The 22,527-nt window shown below is 37.2% G+C and overlaps 1 protein-coding gene across 1 annotated transcript in view; it reads right to left on the minus strand.

Annotated features, from left to right (window-relative positions):
* Positions 1-1,788: 1,788 nt before the first annotated feature.
* The window catches only part of pde11a (phosphodiesterase 11a), an 82,927-nt gene continuing 62,188 nt past the window's right edge, over positions 1,789-22,527 (minus strand). Inside the window, exons 11-20 of the mRNA XM_051906381.1 lie at positions 21,689-21,835; positions 21,308-21,415; positions 21,085-21,194; positions 20,877-20,967; positions 16,117-16,217; positions 14,882-14,959; positions 14,301-14,364; positions 13,600-13,674; positions 11,403-11,486; positions 1,789-6,476 (exon numbers count right to left, since the gene is read on the minus strand). Of these exons, the coding sequence (XP_051762341.1) occupies positions 6,273-6,476; positions 11,403-11,486; positions 13,600-13,674; positions 14,301-14,364; positions 14,882-14,959; positions 16,117-16,217; positions 20,877-20,967; positions 21,085-21,194; positions 21,308-21,415; positions 21,689-21,835 (1,062 nt within the window). The 3' untranslated portion in view covers positions 1,789-6,272. The remainder of the gene's footprint in view (positions 6,477-11,402; positions 11,487-13,599; positions 13,675-14,300; positions 14,365-14,881; positions 14,960-16,116; positions 16,218-20,876; positions 20,968-21,084; positions 21,195-21,307; positions 21,416-21,688; positions 21,836-22,527) is intronic.

Genomic DNA, 22,527 nt, shown 5'->3' on the forward strand with positions numbered 1-22,527 from the left:
TCCACGTTCGAGGAGCCCGGCACGTGAACCGCCCTCACTGAGCGGAGATTCCTCTGTGCTCATAGGAGAAGATGGCTTGCCAATCTGTATAGAGGGTGAGATCTGAAACCTCCTTGGTGGTTTATGAAGGCAACCGCTGTCCTGCTGTCTGAGTGGACCAGGATATGATGACCTCTGAGTTCCGGCTGGAACTCCTTGAAGGCCAGAATTACCACCATCATTTCCAGACGGTTGATGTGCCAGTTCGAAATAGGGGGCGTCCATGAGACAAAGGCTACCCTGCCGTCGCTCAGGGCGCCCCAGCCTATCTTGGAGGCATCTGTCATGACTACTTTCCTCCTGGCAACTGAACCTAGCAGCACCCCATTTTGGTAAAAGTGTGGCGATTTACAAGGGACCAGGGCTCTGACACAGCCATGGGTGACCTTGAGAATGTGCCGGCCTGTGCGTCACGCATGAGGTGGGACAAGGCCTTTCAGTCAGAGCTGGAGTGGACACATGTGGAGCAATCCTAGATGAATGACTGAGGAAGCTGCCGCCATGAGGCCTAGGAGCTTCTGAAACCTCTTGAGGGGGTGGTAGGACTCTGCTTTGAATAAGGTCGCCATGCTCCAGATCTTTAAGGCGCGCTCCTGAGAGAGCCAAGCCTTCATTTGGGCTGAGTCGAAGACTGCTCCCAGGAACGAAATCCATTGGCTGGGAAGCAGCGAGCTCTTGCCAGAGTTGAACATGAAACTCAAGTCTTGCAGGTGACTGAGGAGCAGGGATCTGTGGGTGCATAGCTCCTGTTCTGATTGGGCTATAAGAAGCCAATCGTCGAGATAATTGAGGATGCGGATTCCTGTCTGCCTCAGAGGGGAAAGAGCCACGTCTACACACTTTGTCAAAGTATGCAGAGCTAGAGAGAGTCCGAAAGGAAGGACTGTATATTGGTAAGCCACCCCCTCGAATGCGAATCTCAAGAACGGTCTGTGATGGGGGGGCTATCTGGATGTGAAAGTAGGCATCTTTCAGATCCACAGATATAAACTAATCCCTGGGGCGAATTTGCGCGAGGATTTGTTTGATAGTCAGCATTCTGAAGGGCCGTCTTATGAGGGCATGATTCAGACTTCTGAGATCGAGAATGGGCCTGAGGCTGCCATCCTTCTTGGAGACGAGGAAATAGTGGCTGTGCAGGGAATTAACCTGTCCCGGATCGTTATATGTTTGTTCGGAGCATTTTGTTTTGTCAGCGAGGCACAGTGTAATGGAGAGTTCACAAAGAAACACTGATGAAAGATGAAGCAGCCGACTGTATTGGATCTGACAGCAGCTCCATCACAAACCGTAAGTAAATGATTTCATAATGATTTGTCTGTAAATTATGGTTTTATATGGATAATATTTTCAAAACGCTTACGTGCAGTAGCGAGTGGGCATTGATACTGTTTCCTATAATGATGTTAGCCAGTCATAACAATGGTCATTTACTGACAAGCCTTTGTTCACCCATTTACCTTTGTTCATCATTTACTCCCCCTCAAGTTGTTCCAAACCTGTATAAATTTCTTTGTTCTGCTGGACACAAATGAAGATATTTGGAAGAATGTTCGCAACCAGGCAGATAAATGTTCATACCCAAGCAGATCTTGCCCCCCACTGACTACCATAGTAGGGGAAAAAATACTATGAGAGTCAGTGGGGGGGGCGAGATCTGCTTGGGTATGAACATTTATCCAAATATCTTCCTTTGTGTACAGCAGAACAAAGAAATTTATACAGGTTTGGAACAACTTGAGGGGGAGTAAATGATGACAGAATTGAGTCATTTTTGGATGAACTATCCCTTTAAAGGAGCTGTGCCTTAAAAACGGATAATTTCAGACAGAGGGTCAGAATGAAGGTAGAATATATATATATATATATATATATATATATATATATATAATTTGCAATATTTGCATTTTTTGTGCAAAAAAAAAACTTTATTAACATAAGTGAACCTCAAGGAACATATTAAAATAATTTAAAAAAAATCCAGTTCATGACCCCTTTAATCAAAATAATAACTAAACTAAACGAATGAATTAAAAATAAATCCATAAAATGAATCTCCTAAAAGGTTCTATATATGAAGCGCCTGACGGAACCTTTTAAGGTTCTAGAACCTTTTCTTCTAAGAGTGTTGGAAGTGCTGATTTTATCATAATACATATTTTGATCACAGTAAATGGATAAACAGCAACTTAAAAACTTGTGTAATTACATCTTATATAAATTTAGCTTAGAAAGCCAGCTCACAAGTTGCTCCCTACAACCAGTCCATCCAATTTTTTCTTTTCCAAAATACTATGGTGTAACCATAGAATTTCCCCTCCACTCAGGAAATCCAGAGACCGGATAATAAGCATCCAGTTGTGACCCTCCTGGCAGGTTTGTGTTGAGAATTTGCATTTAGATTTAAAGATATTTAGAAGTTTTTCTCCATCCTGAATTGTGATGACAAGTGTAACGCTAAAGGAAAAAGCATTAAATTTACATGAATGAACATGACTTTAACAGTTGTACTGTGTTAATGAATATGAAATCTCCAGAAACCAACTGGATGGGACAAATTTCTGATGTAATGCTGGTAAATTTCCATGGAACTGTTCTATTGAATGTTGACAAATCTCACAAAGAAATGAAAAAGTGAATCACTGATCATGAGGAAATAAAAAAAAAAAAAAAAAAAAAAAAACATTACTGTAATTACTATATTATTGTTGTCGTATATTATTACGTATTCAGATTAAATATATAGAAAATAATAATAAATGTGACAGGATTATTCTTATAATTGTATTATAATGAGAATCTAAATAAAATCATCAAAAATAATGAGAATTCAAACAAAATCAAAAGTACAACCTTTGGACACATTGTGCTTGTCAAGAAAATGTTGTAATGCCAAAAATCTTAAAGGTCCTAAATGATCCTTTATGAAAATACAGGCTTTCTTATTTCTCCCTTTTGGTGTGAAATATATGACTGGACATGTTCTTGACAGGTTTTGTGAGATTCATCCAGCTGGTAGAGAGGATGAGAACAGAATGAAATGAATGCCTGTGTGTAGTGAAGAAGATTTTTTTTTTTTACTTAGTAAAGGCACATACATGTCTCAGATTAGACTGACAATTTCACAAGATCACTAATGAAAAAAGGTGACTGACAAAAGCAGTCTGAAGTTAGAAGTAGTAGGCCCAGATGCAATCTGCAGACATTTTCCCCCACATTTTCTGCACTTTCATGGAAAAAAGCAGAGGAGGTCTGTGGAAGAGAGTAATGCACTTCTATAGTAGCTGAAAATTTGCCAAAATATTTAATAACCAAACATGCAAGGGGGTGGAAGATGCGTAGAACGTCTGTGGAAATCTGCCGATCTTTCTCCAGGTTCTGTGTGGGCCTGTGATGAGTAAAGTTTGAGGTAATCCAGTACACAGAGATGAGAGGGCCGATGAAGAGCTCCAACATGATTGCTCTCTCGCACCATGACTGCATCTGAAATCACACTCTTTGAGTAGGTACTTATTTTGAATAAGTAATTACCTCGTGACCGAGGTATGTTCTATATAGTATGAATGTGTGTAGTATAAATTCCGGACGTACTATGTCCGCCATGTTGTCATTATCATGTGACCCACCAACAGCGTCAGTTATGTCGCTTCACTGTCATTCACAAATCCTCTCCCATGGCCTCATGGTATAGTAAAGTTTCCGCCATATGTGCACTTCAGAATCCCGCAGGAAGTAGTAGGTCATCCGGGGACTTTTCGCCAAGTGTTTTATGAGTGCCGTGAATTTGGACATTTTCACATACTGCATTTTGCCTACTATATAGTAGGGAAGTATGCGATTTCAGATGCAGCCCTAGTATGAGCTGCTTCATGAGGTTAAAACAACCAGGGAATCAGGCCTGTTTCACTCCAGCATAAGTACAACAGCACACCGACAGCATTTGCTTCCACGTTACAGAATTGCGGCTGTAAATTTCAGGGTTACTACATTAAGTATTTCCTTTAAATAACTGCCATAATTTATGAAATGGTTATCGGCAGGCAGTTGGCCAGTCAGAATTAATACAAACTTTATCATCATGAAATATAATTTACATAAGGAAAGGAATCACATTTACATCCAAAAAGTAATTAAAACTAGTCAAACTACAGCAATAAACTGCTTAAATCATTTGGATTTGGTCATTCTGTCTGTTTCCCACACAAAGCTACTGAATGGCATCAGAAATGTAGTCAACTTCCGCCAAATGAGTAACCCGTGAAGACGTAGGATGTAGGAGTATCCTAAGCTTAGGCTCAAACATGGCTGTGCAACAAACTGAAGCTCCTCTTCTCTTATAACGAAATCCTCTTTAAAATTTCTCATTATAGATTTCTAATTTGTGACCAGCGTTTTTTTTGTTGTTGCTCTATCCTCATCATTACATCATGCGTCGGGTCAGAGGTCACTCTTCCGCCGCAAATCGATGCATACGGCCAACTGCCAGAAGCTAGTTATTTTACTTTATAAATGTTTAAATATAGATATTTTTCTTACAAAAACCCATCACTTCACTTCAGAAGGCCTTTATTAACCCCTGGAGCCATATGGATTATTTTTATGATGGATGGATGCATTTATTTTGGGCTTCAAAACAGGCCCCCCCATTCACTACCATTATAAATCTTGGAAGAGCCAGGATATTTTTAAATATATCTCAGATTGTGTTCGTCGGAAAGAAGACCTCAATATATACATAGGATGGCTTAAGGGTGAGTAAATCATGGGATAATTTTCATTTTTGGGTGAACTATCCCTTCAAGGCCTGTTTATACCAATGACAATAACTATAACAATAACCGTAAAGATATAGTTGTAAAAATCATTCTAAATATAAAAGAATAGCAGAGTCCACACCACAACTATAATGATAACGGCACAGAAACAATATTGTTGGAATCACTTTCAGAATGATTTTTTTTTTTTTTCCCAGCTGATGAACGATAAAAACATTGACAGCCAATCAGAATCCATCCAGCTTAAGCGACAGAAGACAAAACTGCAGCGCACTTAGAATAAACAGAACGATATCGTCCACTGGTGTTGCTGCTAATATAGTTATCATTATAGTTATCATTCTCGGGTGAACGAGCCTTTAGGGTGCTTTTGTGTCCTTTTGACGTCATGAAAAAAACAACCCATACAATTCTTCAAAATATCTTCTTTCATGTTCCACAGAAAAAAAGTCTTATTTCCCTGTTGAAAAAAACATGGTGGTTAGGTATTTTTTGAAGCATGGCAGCTGGTTTGAATTGGTTTATGCTGGTCCTTAGTTAGTCATGAGCTGGTCCTAAGCAACTAGCTCCAGCTCAGGACCAGTTTATAACCAGATCATGACCAACTAATGACCAGCATAAACCAGCTCAAACCAGCTGCCATGCTTCAAAACATACCTAACCAGCATATGCTAGTTTTTTTTCAACAGGGTTGGAACATCGCAAGTGTGAGTAGATGACAGAACTTTCATGACGTGTGCCGTTGTGTACCTGTGTGATGTGAAACAGGCCCAAGACTTAAGGAAATATCCATGATAAACTAGAAAGAAACATGATGTCGATGCATGCATTATCATGGGGTTTTACCAAGGCACAGAGTACAGCGCTGGAGTGGTTTTGCATTGCAAGCATTGCCAAGAGCCCCGCGGCTCCACAAACCCCTGATCCTGGAATAAATACATCAGCTAAAACTACAAAGGCAAAAAACACTGTCAAATCCTGCATTAGTCATTCCTTCACATGACATACGCACAGTACAGAACCGAGCTCCAGTGCTCAGGATATGTGCTCATTCAACATCATCAAAGCTACAAAGGGAAAAATACGCTATAATACCTTTTTAAATGGCGGCAATCCTCCTTAAACAGTCCCTGCTGAAAGTAGCTTACACACACGGTAGAGTCTCTAAGTTAGCATGCTAGCCCTAAAGTAGCTTCCTGGGCGTAAACACATCCCTAAGATTCTCCACATCAACGAGTCATTGCTAGCTAAACGTGCAGTCTTTGCACTGTGGAGACGAACGCAAACTCAGTCGCATTTGCCTGAAGTGCTCACAGACAGAGCAAATGCCCGATAGAGGGCGCTAGTGAGGTAATGGCTGCTGGTCTGAAGCGTGCAGCAGAGGTCAGAACTCCTTCCGTCTGCATTGCTGCGGGTCAGAGAGAAGCGTGTGGCAAAATCGGCCATAGTTTCCCCTAGTTAGCTCACAGAATGGAAGAGGCCACCGTCGCTAATGCCTGCGCAGCTGCAGCTGGTTGTCGTGTCGTCAACGCTACATGGACTACCAGAGCTGGTGGTTTCCTGGCTGCGCTGGTGTCTGTGGTGTAGCTCTTCCCATTTGGCACGATTGGCCTTGATCAAATCAACCATTGGCTGTAGTTTAGGGTTTAATTTGGCAAAAGTCTGGAGAGAGAGAGAGAGAGAGAAAGAGAGAGAGATAAAGAAAGAGTTTATTGACAATGTTCATAGAGTTAGTGTTTAGAATTGAAAATACCAGCATACTACCACAGCATACTTTCACACTTTCACAAGTTTCACAAGTTACTTTCACCCAAAAATGAAAATTTTCCCATGATTTACTCACCCTCAAGCCATCCTAAGGTGTAATATCTTCTTTCCGACGAACACAATCGGAGATATATTTAAAAATATCCTGGCTCTTCCAAGTTTTATGAACGGAAGCTTTCGTAGTGAACGGGGGGCATGATTTTGAAGCCCAAAATAAATGCATTCATCCATCATAAAAAATAATCCATACGGCTCCAGGGCAAAATGATGGGTTTTTGCAAGAAAAATATCCATATTTAAAACTTTATTAACTGTAATAACTAGCTTCCACCAGATGACCGTACGCATACTGATAAAGTCGGCTTGTGCGACAAGAGTAACCCCTGACACGATGTATGACGCAGGATGTAGGAGTATTGTAAGCTTAGCCGCCTCTCGCGGTTCAAACAAATATGTCTGTGCAACAAACTCAAGCTCCTCTTCTCTTATATCGAAATCCTCCGACATTTCTCTTTAAAATTTCTCGTTTTAGATTTCTAATTTGTGACCGGTGTTTTGTTTTGCTCTATCCTCTGCGCTTCCGCATTCATCAATAAGTTGTGCGTCGGGTCAGAGCCGTATGGATTATTTTTATGATGATGGATGAATTTTTTTGGGGCTTCAAAACAGGCCCCCCATTCACTACCATTATAAAGCTTAGAAGAGCCAGGATATTTTTAAATATATCTCCGATTGTGTTCGTCTGGAAGAAGATAGTCATATACACCTAGGATGACTTGAGGGTGAGTAAATCATGGGCTAATTTTTATTTTTGTGTGAACTATCCCTTTAAATTAACTCTTTCCCTGCCATGACAGAATTTTCAGGAAATCCATGTTTTCACTGTGGTTATATGGTAGGGGGCGCTATTACGCATCTTCTGAAAGAGTACAGAATCTCTGGATCAAAACAGATGAAGAAGCAGAAATAAACGATAGAAGCATTGCTGACGCACATGTAAATTAACACGATCATCAAACATTAAACAGCATATAATGCTGTTAAATGTTTCAAAAATGCTGCCGCTGGCTAGCAACTTTAAAAAAAAAAAAAAAACGTTGGCGGGGAAAGAGTTAAGAACACAATCTTATTTCATTTGAGTGCTACTTTTTAAAAATGAAAGTGGCCGAGAGCTACTCATGTTATACAATACTTGAATCTCTTAAATAATGTATCATAACTCTCAAATTAACAAACGTCCAAACTGATATACACCTGAAAGAGTTTTGTATACACGTCACCCTTTAATGTCAGAGAAAAGAACAGAATCAAAGAATACAGTTCGTTATGGAAAAAAGTACTTGTCTACACATAACTAGAGATGAAACTATGAAAATTTCATATCACGATTATAATAATCTCAACTTTTTTGACTCCGTGGCGCCCTATTGTCCACAACAATATTTTACCCGATAAAATACTCAATAAAAATATTTTATAATTTGGCATAAAAAATGCCCATTGTGTTTAGAAAAAATTTATTAAAATGAAAATTTAAATGATTTTAAGTCATCTTGAGGTCCCCTTGGAAGTTTGCTCCCTGGGCCCCGGGCCCCTGGTGGAGCAGCACTGGTGTGTGGGATTTGTGTGTGTGTGTGTGTGTGTGTGTGTGTGTTCACTATTCAATAGAAATTGTAATATCATTGAAACAGAAGGAGACAGATTCTTGTGACTCGCTCTCATTTCACTGTTCAGGAACATCACACGTTTTAAAGCATTAAAGTGAGGAATGACTACACTGAATAAATGAGCTGTTTGCTTCAGTCTCTCAGTGATCAGCTGTCATAATCCTGCCATGTGCTGTAAGAACTGTTCATGGACCAGTGAAATGTTGTGATGAATTATCTGTTTCTACACACAGAAAATCTGACCGTTATCCACCAGCACACCAATTACTGTTCATCTTAAAGTTTGTGTAAATAATAATAATAAAATATAATATGCATTAAATGAAATGTTGCTTAGCTGGTTTAACATGGTCTCCCAGCCTGACCAGCTAAAAAAAAAACTTCAAAACTCCTTTAAAAACAGCCAGCAGATGAGCCTGTCCAGGCTGGGAGAACACCAAACCAGCTGAAGTGTTTTTTGTTTTGTTTTGTTTGTTTTTTTTAGCAGGGAATATTAGTTAAAAAGATATAATTCATCCAAAACATAAATTCTGTCATCATTTACTCATGTTATTCCAAATCAATGTGACTTTCTTTCTCCTGCAGATTTTGAAGAAATTTGGGGTCAACATTGGACCCCACTGACTATTACTGTATTGCCAAAAACATACTTCAAAATATCTTTGTGTTCCACAGAAGAATTTGTATTTTTCAATCAAAGCTAAACATGAGCTAATTCACTGTCCCTCCCACATAGCAAGCATAAGACTCATCAATAATCATTATTATTAATGTCCTTGCTATGCAAACATAATAAAATATGTGAATAAAGTAATATAATTTTATACACGTGGTATTATTGGCCAGGCTTAAAGGTTGAAAAGGGAAACATCAGCACAGCAGTTCTGTGGTCAGTCTGTCATGGATTTGGGCCTGATGCACTTCATTACACACAGCTCTGTTTGATGTTAGGAAGACAAAGAATATTAAAGATTCCTTTTTAGGCTGATCAGCCTCAGCGGTCCAACAGCGCTCGTCACAGTGCAAAAATGATTGAGATGGCCAATCAAATTAAAGAAGCTGGACGTTCACAGAAGACGAGTGTGTGGCACTCAAAGACATCAAGGTAAGATTTAAGTAGCTAAACATTTAATACTATTTGATAGGGGTGGGCGATATAACCAAAATCTTATATCACGATATGAGTAATTTTATTTCACAATAACGATATATCTCACAATATAGTTATTTAAGTTATTTATATTTGAGTTAGTACACCCAAAAATGAAAATTCAGTCATTAATTACTCACCCTCATGTCGTTCCACACCCGTAAGACCTTCGTTCATCTTCAGAACACAAATTAAGATATTTTTGATGAAATCAAAAATGGAACGACATGAGGGTGAGTAATTAATGACAGAAATTTCATTTTTGGGTGAACTATCCCTTTAATGACACAGACGGAAGCAGGTTTAATAGGCTGCTGTCACTTTAAGACCTGACACACAGATCTAATATACTGATGCACATATACTTTCTCAACTGTTTAAGTATATTTTAATCTTTAAGATTCCCTCTTAAGACAAAAAATAAACCTGTCAATGTTTAAGACATGGTGATGGCCTTGAGCTTGACAGACCTGGACACAGGCAAATGAGGAATAGTGAAAGATCAGTGTAAAACGAGAGGAACAGAGAGAGAGAGAGAGAGTATGAAGGGTCAAGGCAAAAACACTCCCACACATTTCCCGCAGAGTGTGTGGCTGGCAGTATTATTTAAACACACTCACACACACATACACATACAATGAAGAAATCCGCTCTTCCCATAATCATTCATGCAGTTTGATTTTTAAAAGTTTGAATGGTTGATTTAAAAAAATGACCTGCATGTATGAATCAAATGTGAATAATGCATTTTGATACTTCACTTTGTTATAAAGCTAACAGTGCATTTCTCTCTTTGTCTCTCTCTTTCTTTGAGAATCAAGGGTAATGCAGGAATTAGAGCATATAAGTGTGGATGACGTTGTTACGCCTGTCTCTGAGATCTGGACTGCTAGACTGATGTTTCTGTTCATACAGGGAGAAGATTGAAGAGAGGGATCAGTGTCCATGAAACGTGTGCATTGTGAAGATTTCTATTAACCCTATAAAGCCTACTCTATCATATCTTATCAATATCTACTCTAAATTATCAAAGTAATCAAAACTGCTGATAAACCTGTCAAACACAATCACTTTGATATTGTTAGTTATATTTCAACATGAACATTTACTGGACTGAAGCAACTGAGGTTTACTTGATTATGGATTTTTTAGAAAAATCATGTTCAAATGTGAGTCTCAAATATGATCATCAGGCTTTCGATGAAGGTTTATTAGTTCATCTGTCAATCATCATTGTATTGTATATATATATATATATATATATATATATATGTATATATATATATGTATATATATATATATATATATATATACGATTTTGTGTTTAGTCGCTATACTGTTATAAAGATCTCATTGATCTACATTACAAACTATCAGAATTTCATACTCGCAGTATAAATGTCAGCATCTGTACATATTTCTGTTTAGTTTGAGCCTCTAAATAAAAATGAACTATTTTTCCTCCATGTTCTTACTATATGAACCATAAAATGCTGAGATATCAAATATGACACTAAAAAAAAACACATGCAAACTTTAAATAATTTGCCTAAATGTGTCTAATTTAAGAAAATGACATTTTTCAGACTATGATTTCATATGTCAGGCATCACAGGGTTAAAGTTGAATTGTGTAATTCATTGTGTTCAAATAGTTTCTTCAATCCCGCTATTAATATGCACTCATATTAATATGAAAACATTGCTGTTTTTGTTCAGACTAGTCTGATACAGCAGCACCAGCTCAACCAGTGCAGTGCATCTGGACATCTATCTATCTGACTAAACAACAGAAGATGGCTGGAATGTTTGGGATTTTATTTTTGCAATTTCATTTGTGACTCTAGTGCAGCAGAAATTACACACTTTTGCTTTAAGTTACTTGTATAAATATGTATTTTTTATGTATTTCGGGGAAAACCCTCTATGACACTTAAATGCAAGTTGCACATTTTAATCAGCCAGTCACGGCCTCTGTTGGTGATGCATTGTGGGTCAGCATTACCTCATACAGCGGGGCACAGATTCCATCAATCCACTCCAGCTGTAGCCCTGGCAGCTCATCTTTGCGATTTCGGTCGAAAATCGCCTATTACACACACGCACAAAATTAATAAATATTTATTGAACAAACCTGCAACAATGTGTAGAAGTGTTCCAATCCATAGAAGACAAAAAACACTGAAGTGACCTCTTTATGTTCTCAGATGTTTCTCATGGACGGAAATGAGATTAAAGGGATAGTTCACCCAAAAATGGAAATTCTGTCATCATCAACTCACCCTCAAGTTGTTCCAAACCTGTATACATTTCTTTGTTCTGCTGAACACAAAGGAAGATATTTTGAAAAATGTGGAAAACTGAACAATTCTGGGGCACCATTGACTTCCATAGTATTTATTTTTCCTACTATGGAAGTCAATGGTGCCCCAAAGCGGCCTGGTTAAAAACTTTCTTCAAAATATCTTCCTTTGTGTTCAACAGAACAAAGAAATTCATACAGGTTTGGAACAACTTGAGGAGGAGTAAATGATGACAGAATTTCCATTTTTGGGTGAACTATCCCTTTAAATGGAGAACAAATTGAGACTTTTGCTTATGCACCCTTGTGAAAAAGAAGAAGATTTTAGCATACTCTTATAGAGTACTTGAGGAAATAATATACTTTAAAAGAATATACTAAAGTGTTACTAAAATTAATTGCATGTTAATTAAGATTAAATAAAACTGTATAATAGTTAAAATTTTTTACATGCAATTCTTTTTTGACCCACTTAAGTAGGACTTAAGTACATCTTTATATGTAATTTCATAATTACTTCTATAGTCTTTGAAATGTGGCTAAAGTTACTGCTGAATGATCTGACAAGCACTTATGATAAACTAAAATATACTTTAATGTCATTTCTACTGAAACTTGTTCGTCATGTATTTAAATATATTTGTAATTACACATTTATAATGATGAAGTTACAATTTAGTACATTTAAAATATATTAACTTTAAATGTAATACTGAATAACAAACTACAGTTAAAATGATAATCAAGTACTTTTCATGTGCTTTAGTATGTTAGTCAACACAACAAAATAAGTGTACTTCTTTAAAGCACGACAAAATGATTATTAAAACAACAGTTTAAATGTATTTTAGAGTTAAGAAACAGTCATGAAAGTGTCTCTCTTTAACTACACTTAAGTGGCCTTTTATTTCATTAATATATCTGCAAGTAGTTTTTTTAAAAATATACTTTTAAGATATGTACACTACAAATGTAAAATGAATACAATTAAGTGCACTTCTTTTTCACAAGATGTTTCTCTGAGCTCAAACACTGAACTATGATGTACACTCTATACTCTTACTGTATGTCAACAAGCGTCTCATTTGTGTCTGTTTTTAGTAACTGTACAAAAAACAACTGAGAGCAAGTTGATACTTTAAAGAAACAAATGAATCGCCATTAAATATCCTGAGATATAAAAGAGCAAAAACATTTTCCTTTGGGAAACAGACACAGACCCTCTTGAAAGAAACCTTTCATGTTTCATTTTTCTCGACCTACAGATGTGATTACACTCAAAGTGTGTTGTTTGATCAGTGTTTGTGTGTGTAAACTGAAGAACCTTCAAGACCTTTAATTTAATGCACTTCTCTGTTGTAGCTGATAATGCCTGTGCTCTGTGTGTGTGTGTGTGTGTGTGTGTGTGTGTGTGTGTCAGCGCAGGCTGCAGCAGCGTGATAGAGGGTCTGTGTGTGAATATATCATGCAAACACCCACACACTCTGAGCTAAAGACTGAGACTTTTAACCTGAGGCGAGTGTTTCTACAGAGAGCTTCAAAGCTCTGCATCTCAAGACCTTCCAATGATTCCTGCAGCCTCACAATCCAGAGCAATAGGAAATATACCGGAAAAACACTAGCAATTCAATTTCCCTTTTAAACATGGATGAGCGTGTAGTAGTGTGTGTGTGCAAACTAGATTCATGATATATTAATAAAATTGATCGTACCATAACAAACAATTGAAATTCCTACCAAAATCTGTTAGGACCATGTAAAGACTTTTGCCTGAATTGAGGCAACTTTACAGCTTAAATAACACACATTTTTCTAACAAGTACACACGACATGCAGACAAAAATTATATATAAAATATATCTACATTGCAGACAACGATGTTTTAAAGTGTTGACCTCACCGAGGGAGTCAGTTTTAGCTCTGATCGCTCTCTGTCGCCCTGCTCGAAAAACTCACTCGTCACCAGTTCAGCAACCTGTGAGAAAGATGTTAATATTCATTTTTTTCTATTTATTAATATTTTCAATTAGCTTTTAATATATTCTTTTAATATATATTTTAATATATTCAATTTTCATTTTATTTTCAGTTTTATCAGTTATTTTCGCGTCAAAGGGTTAAAATCAACCCTGTTTCGGGGGTGGAGGGGGGGACAAATTGAAACTGAGGAGGCACATATAAGATTTGAGGGGGCAATGCCCCTTTTTGCCCCCTCGTGGTGCCGGGCCTGTTTAAGGATGGGTTAAGGGGTAAGAGAAGGTCAACAGTGTCATTATAGATAAATTAATCACAGCTGTAATTGCATGCAGGTATTTTTTTTAATATAAGTACTATATAAAACCATGAATGTACACAATAAGAGCACTGTGTCAAATGTTACTACATAGTAGTTAAAGACACTTAAAGTGGGACCCAGTTACTTGCCAAGGCAGCATTTCTAATTTTCATTCAAGTTTTTCATCTGATATTTAAATTTTATTTCAGCTTTATTTCAATTACTGAAAACTGTTTTTAATAGTTTTAGTTTTGGTTCAATCTAACAACAACTGTAATGTTCATTTTCATACTCAGCTGTGGTGTATTGTGGGTAAGAGCACCTACCTTGCACGATATCTCCCAGGGTTTAGTGACGGCACCCAGATCACATGCTGTCATCAACATCGACCTGCGAGACGTTCAGAAATTAATAAGAACCAGAAATTTATAGGTATAGGTGTGTGTGTGCGCGTGTGTGTGTGTGTGTGTGTGTGTGTGTGCGTGTGTGTTTGTGTGTGTGTGTGTGCGTTTGTGTGTGTGTGTGTGTGTGTGTGTGTGCTTGTTTTAGTGATTTATGAGGACACAAATGTGTATAATGACATGGGTATTACACTGGTATTACGACGTAAACATGAAATATGATAACATTTCATGAGTCCTCATATTTAAAATAGCTTTAAAAACATACTAAACAATGTTTTATTAAAAATGTAAAAATGCAGTTTTCTGTGATGGGTAGGTTTAGAGGTAGGGGTAGCGTAGGGGGAGAGAATATACAGTTTGTACAGTATAAAAACACTTACACCTATGGAGAGTCCTCACTAAGATAGCAAAACAAATGTGTGTGTGTGTGTGTGTGTGTGTGTGTGTGTGTGTGTGTGTGTGTGTGTGTGTGTGTGTGCACCATGCTCATACATGTCACTGACCTGCACATATCTCTGTGTTCCTTCACATTCCAGTTGTATTCCCCTTTATTCACTAGCTCAAAGAAGGAATTTCTGTTCCTGTGAATGGAAACTCCATGAGCTCTGTGCAGTTCACTGTCCTGCCACATGGCGGCAGTACAGGGTCAAGAAAGTTTATCACATTTCCTACCAACATCACCAAATCTCTGCTGCAGTGTGAAGCAGGGAAAGTTTCACACACATGCACACAAAAAGAGATTGCCACAAGTAAATTTAAAATATATATTTAAAACAAATAAATAAATGCAACGCTGCATTTCTAGAAGTAATAAGTCATAAATTATAAATTAATTATAGTGATAGTTATAAATTATAGTGATTTCCCCACATTAAAGGGCTGTTCTTAGACATGTTGCATGGTGAGAACAAAGTTCAATATATTAGTAATTTTTATTATAATTATTATTAAGAACATCATGCTTAAGAACACAATACTTCTGCCAAGTAATATTGTTTATTAGTGTAGCTGGTGACACTGTAGATACACGACCGTTCAAAAGTTTGAGGTCAGTACGATTTTTAATGCTTTTTTAAGAAGTCTCTTCTGCTCATCAAGGCTGCATTTATTTGATCAAAAATACAGTAAAAACAGTAATATTGTGAAATATTATTATAATTTCAAAAAACTGTTTTCTATGTGTATATATGTTAAAATGTAATTTATTCCTGTGATCAAAGCTGAATTTTCAGCATCATTACTCCAGTCTTCAGTGTCACATGATCCTTCAGAAATCATTCTAATATGATGATTTGGTGATCAAGAAACATTTATGATTATTATCAATGTTGAAAACTGTTTCAGATTTTTGTGGAAACAGTGATAAATGTTTTTCAGGATTCTTTGTTGAACAGAAAGTTCAAAAGAACAGCAGTTATTTGAAATAGAAATCTTTTATAACATTATCAAAGTTTTTCCTGTCACTTTTCAAATGAATGCATCTTTGCTGAATAAATATTTCAGTCACACTTTAGTTTAGGGTCCAGTTCTCACTATTAACTATGACTTCTGCCTCAATAAACCCATAATTACTGCTTATTAATAGTTAGTAGGTAGTTGTTAATTTAGGTATTTCTTTTAAAAAGTCTTACTGATCATAAAATCTTTGAATGATAGTGTAGATTTGGCACATTAATATTTCATTTATTTGTCAGTCAGAGATGTGTGTTGTTATGTCCATAAGCGCAGCAGAACTCACTGGAAGTAGAGCGTCAGGTCTGTGGCCAGTATGGATTGTTTCAGGAGCTGCATGAGTTCTCCATACTCATGTGAAGACAGATTAGAGAAGATATTGTGACCCTAGAGAGACAACGACAAAATGAAACTATTATTTTTATTCCTTTTTATATCATTAGATATTGTTTAGATGATTTTGAAGATGTTTGATAACATACATCTGCATTTTATGGTAAGTCAAGTGTCATAGTGTGGCCATGTGTTTTAATCATACAGGTGCTTTCCAGAAACGCTCTAGTCCTACAGTACGTCAGGATAAATTTCCATATAAAGTGGGTTTGAATATATAACCACACTTAACATGTAACTCTGAATTCTGAACTTGCCACCCACGCATGTGTACATCACAATGCCTGATTAAAATAAACTGATATTTAAATGTCTGTGTGAAGTTTGCACAGTGGCGAGCCTCATTCTGGATTCAGAGAAGCAAAGACACTTTTCATACAGTCCATTTACTGAGTATGAGACATGGGCCTGTTTACACCTGGTCACTTCATGTGTTTTGTACTGATCTGATTTGTTAAAACAGTTCCATTTACACCATGTCCACAAAACAAATATAAATCCGATCTTCAGTTCCCGCGCTATATGCAGAGTTATCAGAGTTCACGTCAAAGAAAGCAACAGAAATGAGCTGCATTGTATTTATCATCAGCTAATTTCAAGATCAAAGACCACAATAGGAGAGAGAGCGGCATCAGCACTAGGGCTGGGTATTGACACAAATTTCACGATTCGATTGATTTCTAAGCTTGCGATTAGATTCTGGTTCGATTCGATTCGTTATCTCATCTAATGCTGTAAATTATACATGGGAGTCAGTTGGTACTACATTATAACATTGAAGGTTAAAATGAACTGATTTGTATACAAACACTTAAATTACAGAAGTTTTTATAATAATAAAATTATAATACTAACTTTACAATTACATAATTATATATCTATCTATCTATATATATATATATATATTCTTTTTTTTTTTAAATATAATTCTTTTTTTTTAAATATAAACATTTAAATTGTGGCTGCAAAAAACTTGACGGATTTATTCAAACATGCATTAAATATTGAAGAACACTAAAAATGATAATGAATATGTAATATGGTGCATATATTTAGCAAAATGCTCCTCTCTAGAGTTCATTTTTCTAGCTGACTAACGAGTTTATGGTCAGAGTGAATATGGTTTTTCTGAGGTAAATGTGACGTTAAGTGACATATTGTTAAGTTTTTTTATTGACGTCTTTCCGCGGTTGAAACGCTGATTAAGTGATTACATGAGGCATGGTACAGATTTCGGTAAGTTGTACTGTATCTTTAACATACCTTCAGATGTTCATTCATGTTTATTTCGCGCTTTAATAAAGCGGAGGAGATGATCAGTTCACGTGCGCTTCCACGACCTGCTGCTTCTCTTGAACTCAGGCGCTACAGCGATTTCTCACGCCACATTAAACAGCGCCAAAACCAGTGACAGCATTCAGAAATTTGAATAGCCCCTGTTTAGCTGCTCCACAGGTGCAGCCACAGCCAGAACTAGCATAGCCAACTGATTCGAGTCAGTCACCAGAGGAAGAACCAAGACGCCCTCTTTGACGCCAGTAACCTCCGTGTCATGTGAGCATAGTTTCCTAAGGGGCCGTTCACACAGAACGCGTTTTTCCATTCCAATGCGCTACTTTTTCATTGTTTTTCTATGTAAACACACACTAGATGGAGGTGCAAAACCGTTGCGCTCGCGTCTTGTGTCTTTTGCAGCGTCTCGCGCATGACATGTCGTAACAACGCGGCGCTCAAGTTAAAATCAGTACAACTTTTAAAAAAACGTGTCTCGAGACCTTGTGTTTTTTCCCCATATTCTCAGCTGGCTAAAAACGCTTTGGTGGACACAGCCTAAGATTGTGATGTGGTGTTTGTTTAATGTTGAATTTAAGTGTAACGTCTGATTATGCATACATATGTATTGTCTTGTTAATGCTGAGTGCATGGGTGCTCTCCAGTGATTAAGTCTTTGACCTATGCATGTAAAAAGGTTTTTGTCGTTGTTTTGTGGTCACTTGTATTAAGCTTATATCTATTTTTTTTTTTTTTTTTTTTTTGAATATGCCTATTCTTTGGCCAAATATAATTTAAAGCCACAGTTCTGTTGAATGTGGTGTGTACACTCGAAACCAAAAAAAACTAAAATTTCTTTATGAAGTAACTCTGACATCATGAATATCGATTATTTTCTTAGCACCCCCACATATTGGTCTAGCCCCCCTTTAGCACCGGTAGAGAAAAAATTCTGTCGCCGTGCATGGCCAAAACGGTATTTGTTTTTTGAATTTCACAATAAAATGGACAAAATTTGAAATCTGAGACTTTGTTTCATATCAAAAGTAACAAAGCACAAAGCTTATAGCGATTTATTGGATGGGAGGCACACTACAATGTTCCGTTCATTCATCAACTGAAAACAGACTAGACTAATCGGTTCTTGGCATGTAAGAATCGATATTGGTTTGTAAAAATGAGAATCAATTAAAATTGAGAAATCGATATATTTTTTTTACCAGCCCTAATCAGCACTGGTAAGATAATTTTTTAGTCTCATTACTTTTAATGAAGGTGATTGTGTGTTGAGCTTCAGGATGCGGATTCAGGAGTTTCATTTGCGGCAGTTTACGTGTCGGCTTGCTGAAGAGATACTCATCTGCGGCGATGTGTGTTGAAGTACTGCTGTCATATATCGCTATAACATGTCATATATCCTATAACACGCTCTCATACGTTTAATTATTAACATTTCAGGAGGTGTAAAATTTACATATGTGGTTTCAACAACCATTCATTTACACTTGTCCAGTTTCATCTGGAATGCATCTCAAAGCACCTCCTGAAGTGGTTCGAGTGTATATATCCATTTAAAGAAAAAGCATGAAGTGACCAGGTGTAAACAGGCCCTAAATTCTGCTTTTCAGCAACTGCAAGGCATGATGGGAATTAGGATAGGCTATATCTACCCCTACCAGATTAAAGAGCAGGGCAGCTGCTGCCATTTCATTAAGGAGCGGCTTAATTAATACTTGTCTGTCTGCTGGTCAGTGAACACGCTCATGCTCGGAGTAAATGATGACCGTAGCTCATTTGCATGCAAATGACAGTGACACAGATAAACACGCTGTATCTGTAGAAAGCAATTATTCACATTCACATCTGTCAGTTAGCACAGGCTGTAAGAGAAAAACAGAATATATAGCCTACAAAAAAATAAAAAAATAGGACTACACGAAATATATTTCACTGAAATAATTAACAAAACAAAAGAGAAAAACTGTGCATCAAGTAGGGCTAGTACAGGCTACGCTCATTTGACGCGTTGTATTCGTTTTCTTTATTTTATTAAAATATTTATTTTTATTTTATTAAATCCAACTGATCGCGCAGGCGCCTCACTCACACGTCAGTTGTCAGTTCTAGCGTTGCTAACTTTACATTTCAGCCATTTATTAGCAAACTAAATGCAGAGAAAGTTAACACTGCTCAGTTTAATGGTCTGCTATAGGAGTACATCTGTACCAGCTGGTGCGTGCAACGACCATCCAAACACATTTTTGCGCATGTGAGGATGATGTTTTACGTGGATATTGAAACAAGAGTGAAATAGAAAGCCTTGTTTACGTAATGAACAGTAGTTCAGCAACCAATAAATGTTACATCGCAAATATGGAAACGTTTGGATTCTTCCCGAATGAGAGAGGTAGGCTATGTGAGCCCAATTCAGTTTTGCTTTAAATAAATTCATTTCTGCTTTATAATGAATGCCACTATAGCCTAATTTGTGTTTCAATATATAGCTACTTATTTTTCGTTCTTGTTCTGTTGTGAATAAAATTAATTTAAAGGATTTTCTTTAGAGTGAGGTACTAAAATAACCAAGTTTATATATATATATATATATATATATATATATATATATATATATATATATATATATTAATAATGTTTGTAAGTATTTAGTTTTATTTACCGGTATTTTTATTTTTATTTAAATTAATTTTATTGTTTGAAATTATGAGGTTGATAGGTGTTTTTAGAGTTAGATACATTTCTTTTTCATGCGATTACTTCCTCTTCATGGCCGGGTTACGTTTCTCTGTGTCGTTAACGATAGGGCGAGGCTTCTAAAATTTGGGGCGTGATATTTAAATGACGATTGTTTTCAGCCGCCACATTTATCAACACCCGTTCATTCATGTGACAGAATTGGCCGCTTACAAAAGTTTAATGAATCACACGTGAGTGTTGTCGTAAGCTGATTTTTTCGTTCAGATATACGCTGGTTTCTACGTTGGTTTGATAAATGAGGGCCACTGTGTGTTTGAAAAGACTATTTGTGAAGCTGTTTCATACCTATACATGACAACTGCTCTCTCTGGCTCAGCGGCATCTGAATCTGTGTGATCGTACTTGTCAAAGGTTTAACAGACATGGCCAAATCGCTGTCAGTTAGGAATAAGATCACGTGGGTGTTTGAATTGAGATTGCAAACTTTTAATGATTAATCGTGGAACTGATTCTCTCTATCAGGAACTGATTGGACAGTAGTTGCTGTTTGCTAGTTGTTGATGTTGTTTTAAAAGTTGTGCACAGATAAATCATTTATAATAAACACTGCAACATTCCATAAAATACAAACTGTCAATTTTGATTTCATGGTGACTTTAGGTTTACCTCGCTCTGGAGGATCATAACAGCATGGTTGAAGTGATGGTGCTCTAGTGTGGCTGATGTCCCATAAAGAAGAGAGAGAGCTGATCCCGTCCTGAGAAAGACACAGATGTCATTGTGGTGGAACCAAATCCACTCAAAGCTCATGTGTGCAGTAAAGACATTCAGATTCAGCTCCAAGTAATGTTGAGTTGCAGTGATTGATTCTCACTTGGCCTGGAAAGCGTTGTTGGTTCCTCTGTGGTCCAAATCATGGCAGATGCAGCCCACTATCAGAGCCAGAATCTCCATCTCAGTCAGAGTCTCCTGGAAGCCGGCTGTCTGCAAACAAACCAAAATGAACAAAAAAAGTCACACGTCTGTGGTAAATGTAGTGAGACAGAGGCTGGGGACCACACACACACACAGAGAGAGAGAGAGAGAAGGTCCCTCACCGTAAGCATGGAAAACATGCACTGGCAAACGTTGAAAGCGTGTCTCCAGTTATGATACAGAACCATGCGATAGTTCTTCCTCACGGTCAACAGCCAGCGACAAAGTGTCTAGAAAGAAAAAGAAGAAATGTGATGTTACAATTCAGAATAAAAAGGCGTTTGAGTGCTGATATAGAGCATACAGTATCAACATGTTTCAGTGTTACGTTTGGAACTTTTATCACTTTCGAAAAAACTGGCCAAAATGTGTTGCTTAATAATTAACTTTTATTTTATTTTACTTTAGGCTTACGGTCAAATCACAGCGTTGCTGATATTCAGTACAACAGCACTCTTGCTTGTGTGATACTGTTAAGTTTAGAAATGCAAACATGTGTGGACCTCATAGTCTATTTTGAATTTCTGCACCATCCCCAGCTCCATAAACATCCGCAGAGCTGCAGTGACCATGGCGTCCACATCCAGAGAGAAGTCATCAAATGATAGTTTATCAATGCCCAGTTCACACACCAGAGGGATGTTCGCTGCCTGAGGAAAGAACAATAGAGAGAGAGAGTGTGTATGTACGCAGAAAAGAGGGAGAGACGCAGAGTTTGCTCTCAGATGCTTGAAAACAGATGCTTTGTGAATGGAACGAAACTAGCGTCAGGGTTTTCTGTAATTCATGTGTTAGTGCTGACTGAAGCTCACAGCCGTGCTAATGAGATACTACAAATAGATTCACACACACATTCACAGATCCTAATGAGGGACTGCTGCCAGGAGAAGCTGTGCGTTATGTTATGACGTCATTAACAAATTCTAAATGTGGATCTTTACTAATATAATTACTCCATAAATGGAACATATTACACTACACTGGATGTTTTTCCCCAAAATAAATGTAACTATAAACTGTAATTATAAATTATAAAATGTAATTATAAACACAATCCAAATCAAATGACATTTTGCTCAATAGTTTATAAAAAAAATGAACATTTACTCACACTCATACACTATATTGCCAAACGTTTTGGGACGCCTGCCTTTACGTGCACATGAACTTTAATGACATCCCATTCTTAATCCGTAGGGTTTTATATGGAGTTGGCCCACCCTTTGCAGCTATAACAGCCTCAACTCTTCTGGGAAGGCTTTCCACAAGGTTTAGGAGTGCGTTTATGGGAATTTTTGACCATTCTTCTAGAAGTGCATTTGTGAGGTCAGGCAGTGATGTT

The sequence above is a fragment of the Ctenopharyngodon idella genome, chromosome 9 (assembly GCF_019924925.1).
Source record: "Ctenopharyngodon idella isolate HZGC_01 chromosome 9, HZGC01, whole genome shotgun sequence".
Taxonomy (NCBI): domain Eukaryota; kingdom Metazoa; phylum Chordata; class Actinopteri; order Cypriniformes; family Xenocyprididae; genus Ctenopharyngodon; species Ctenopharyngodon idella.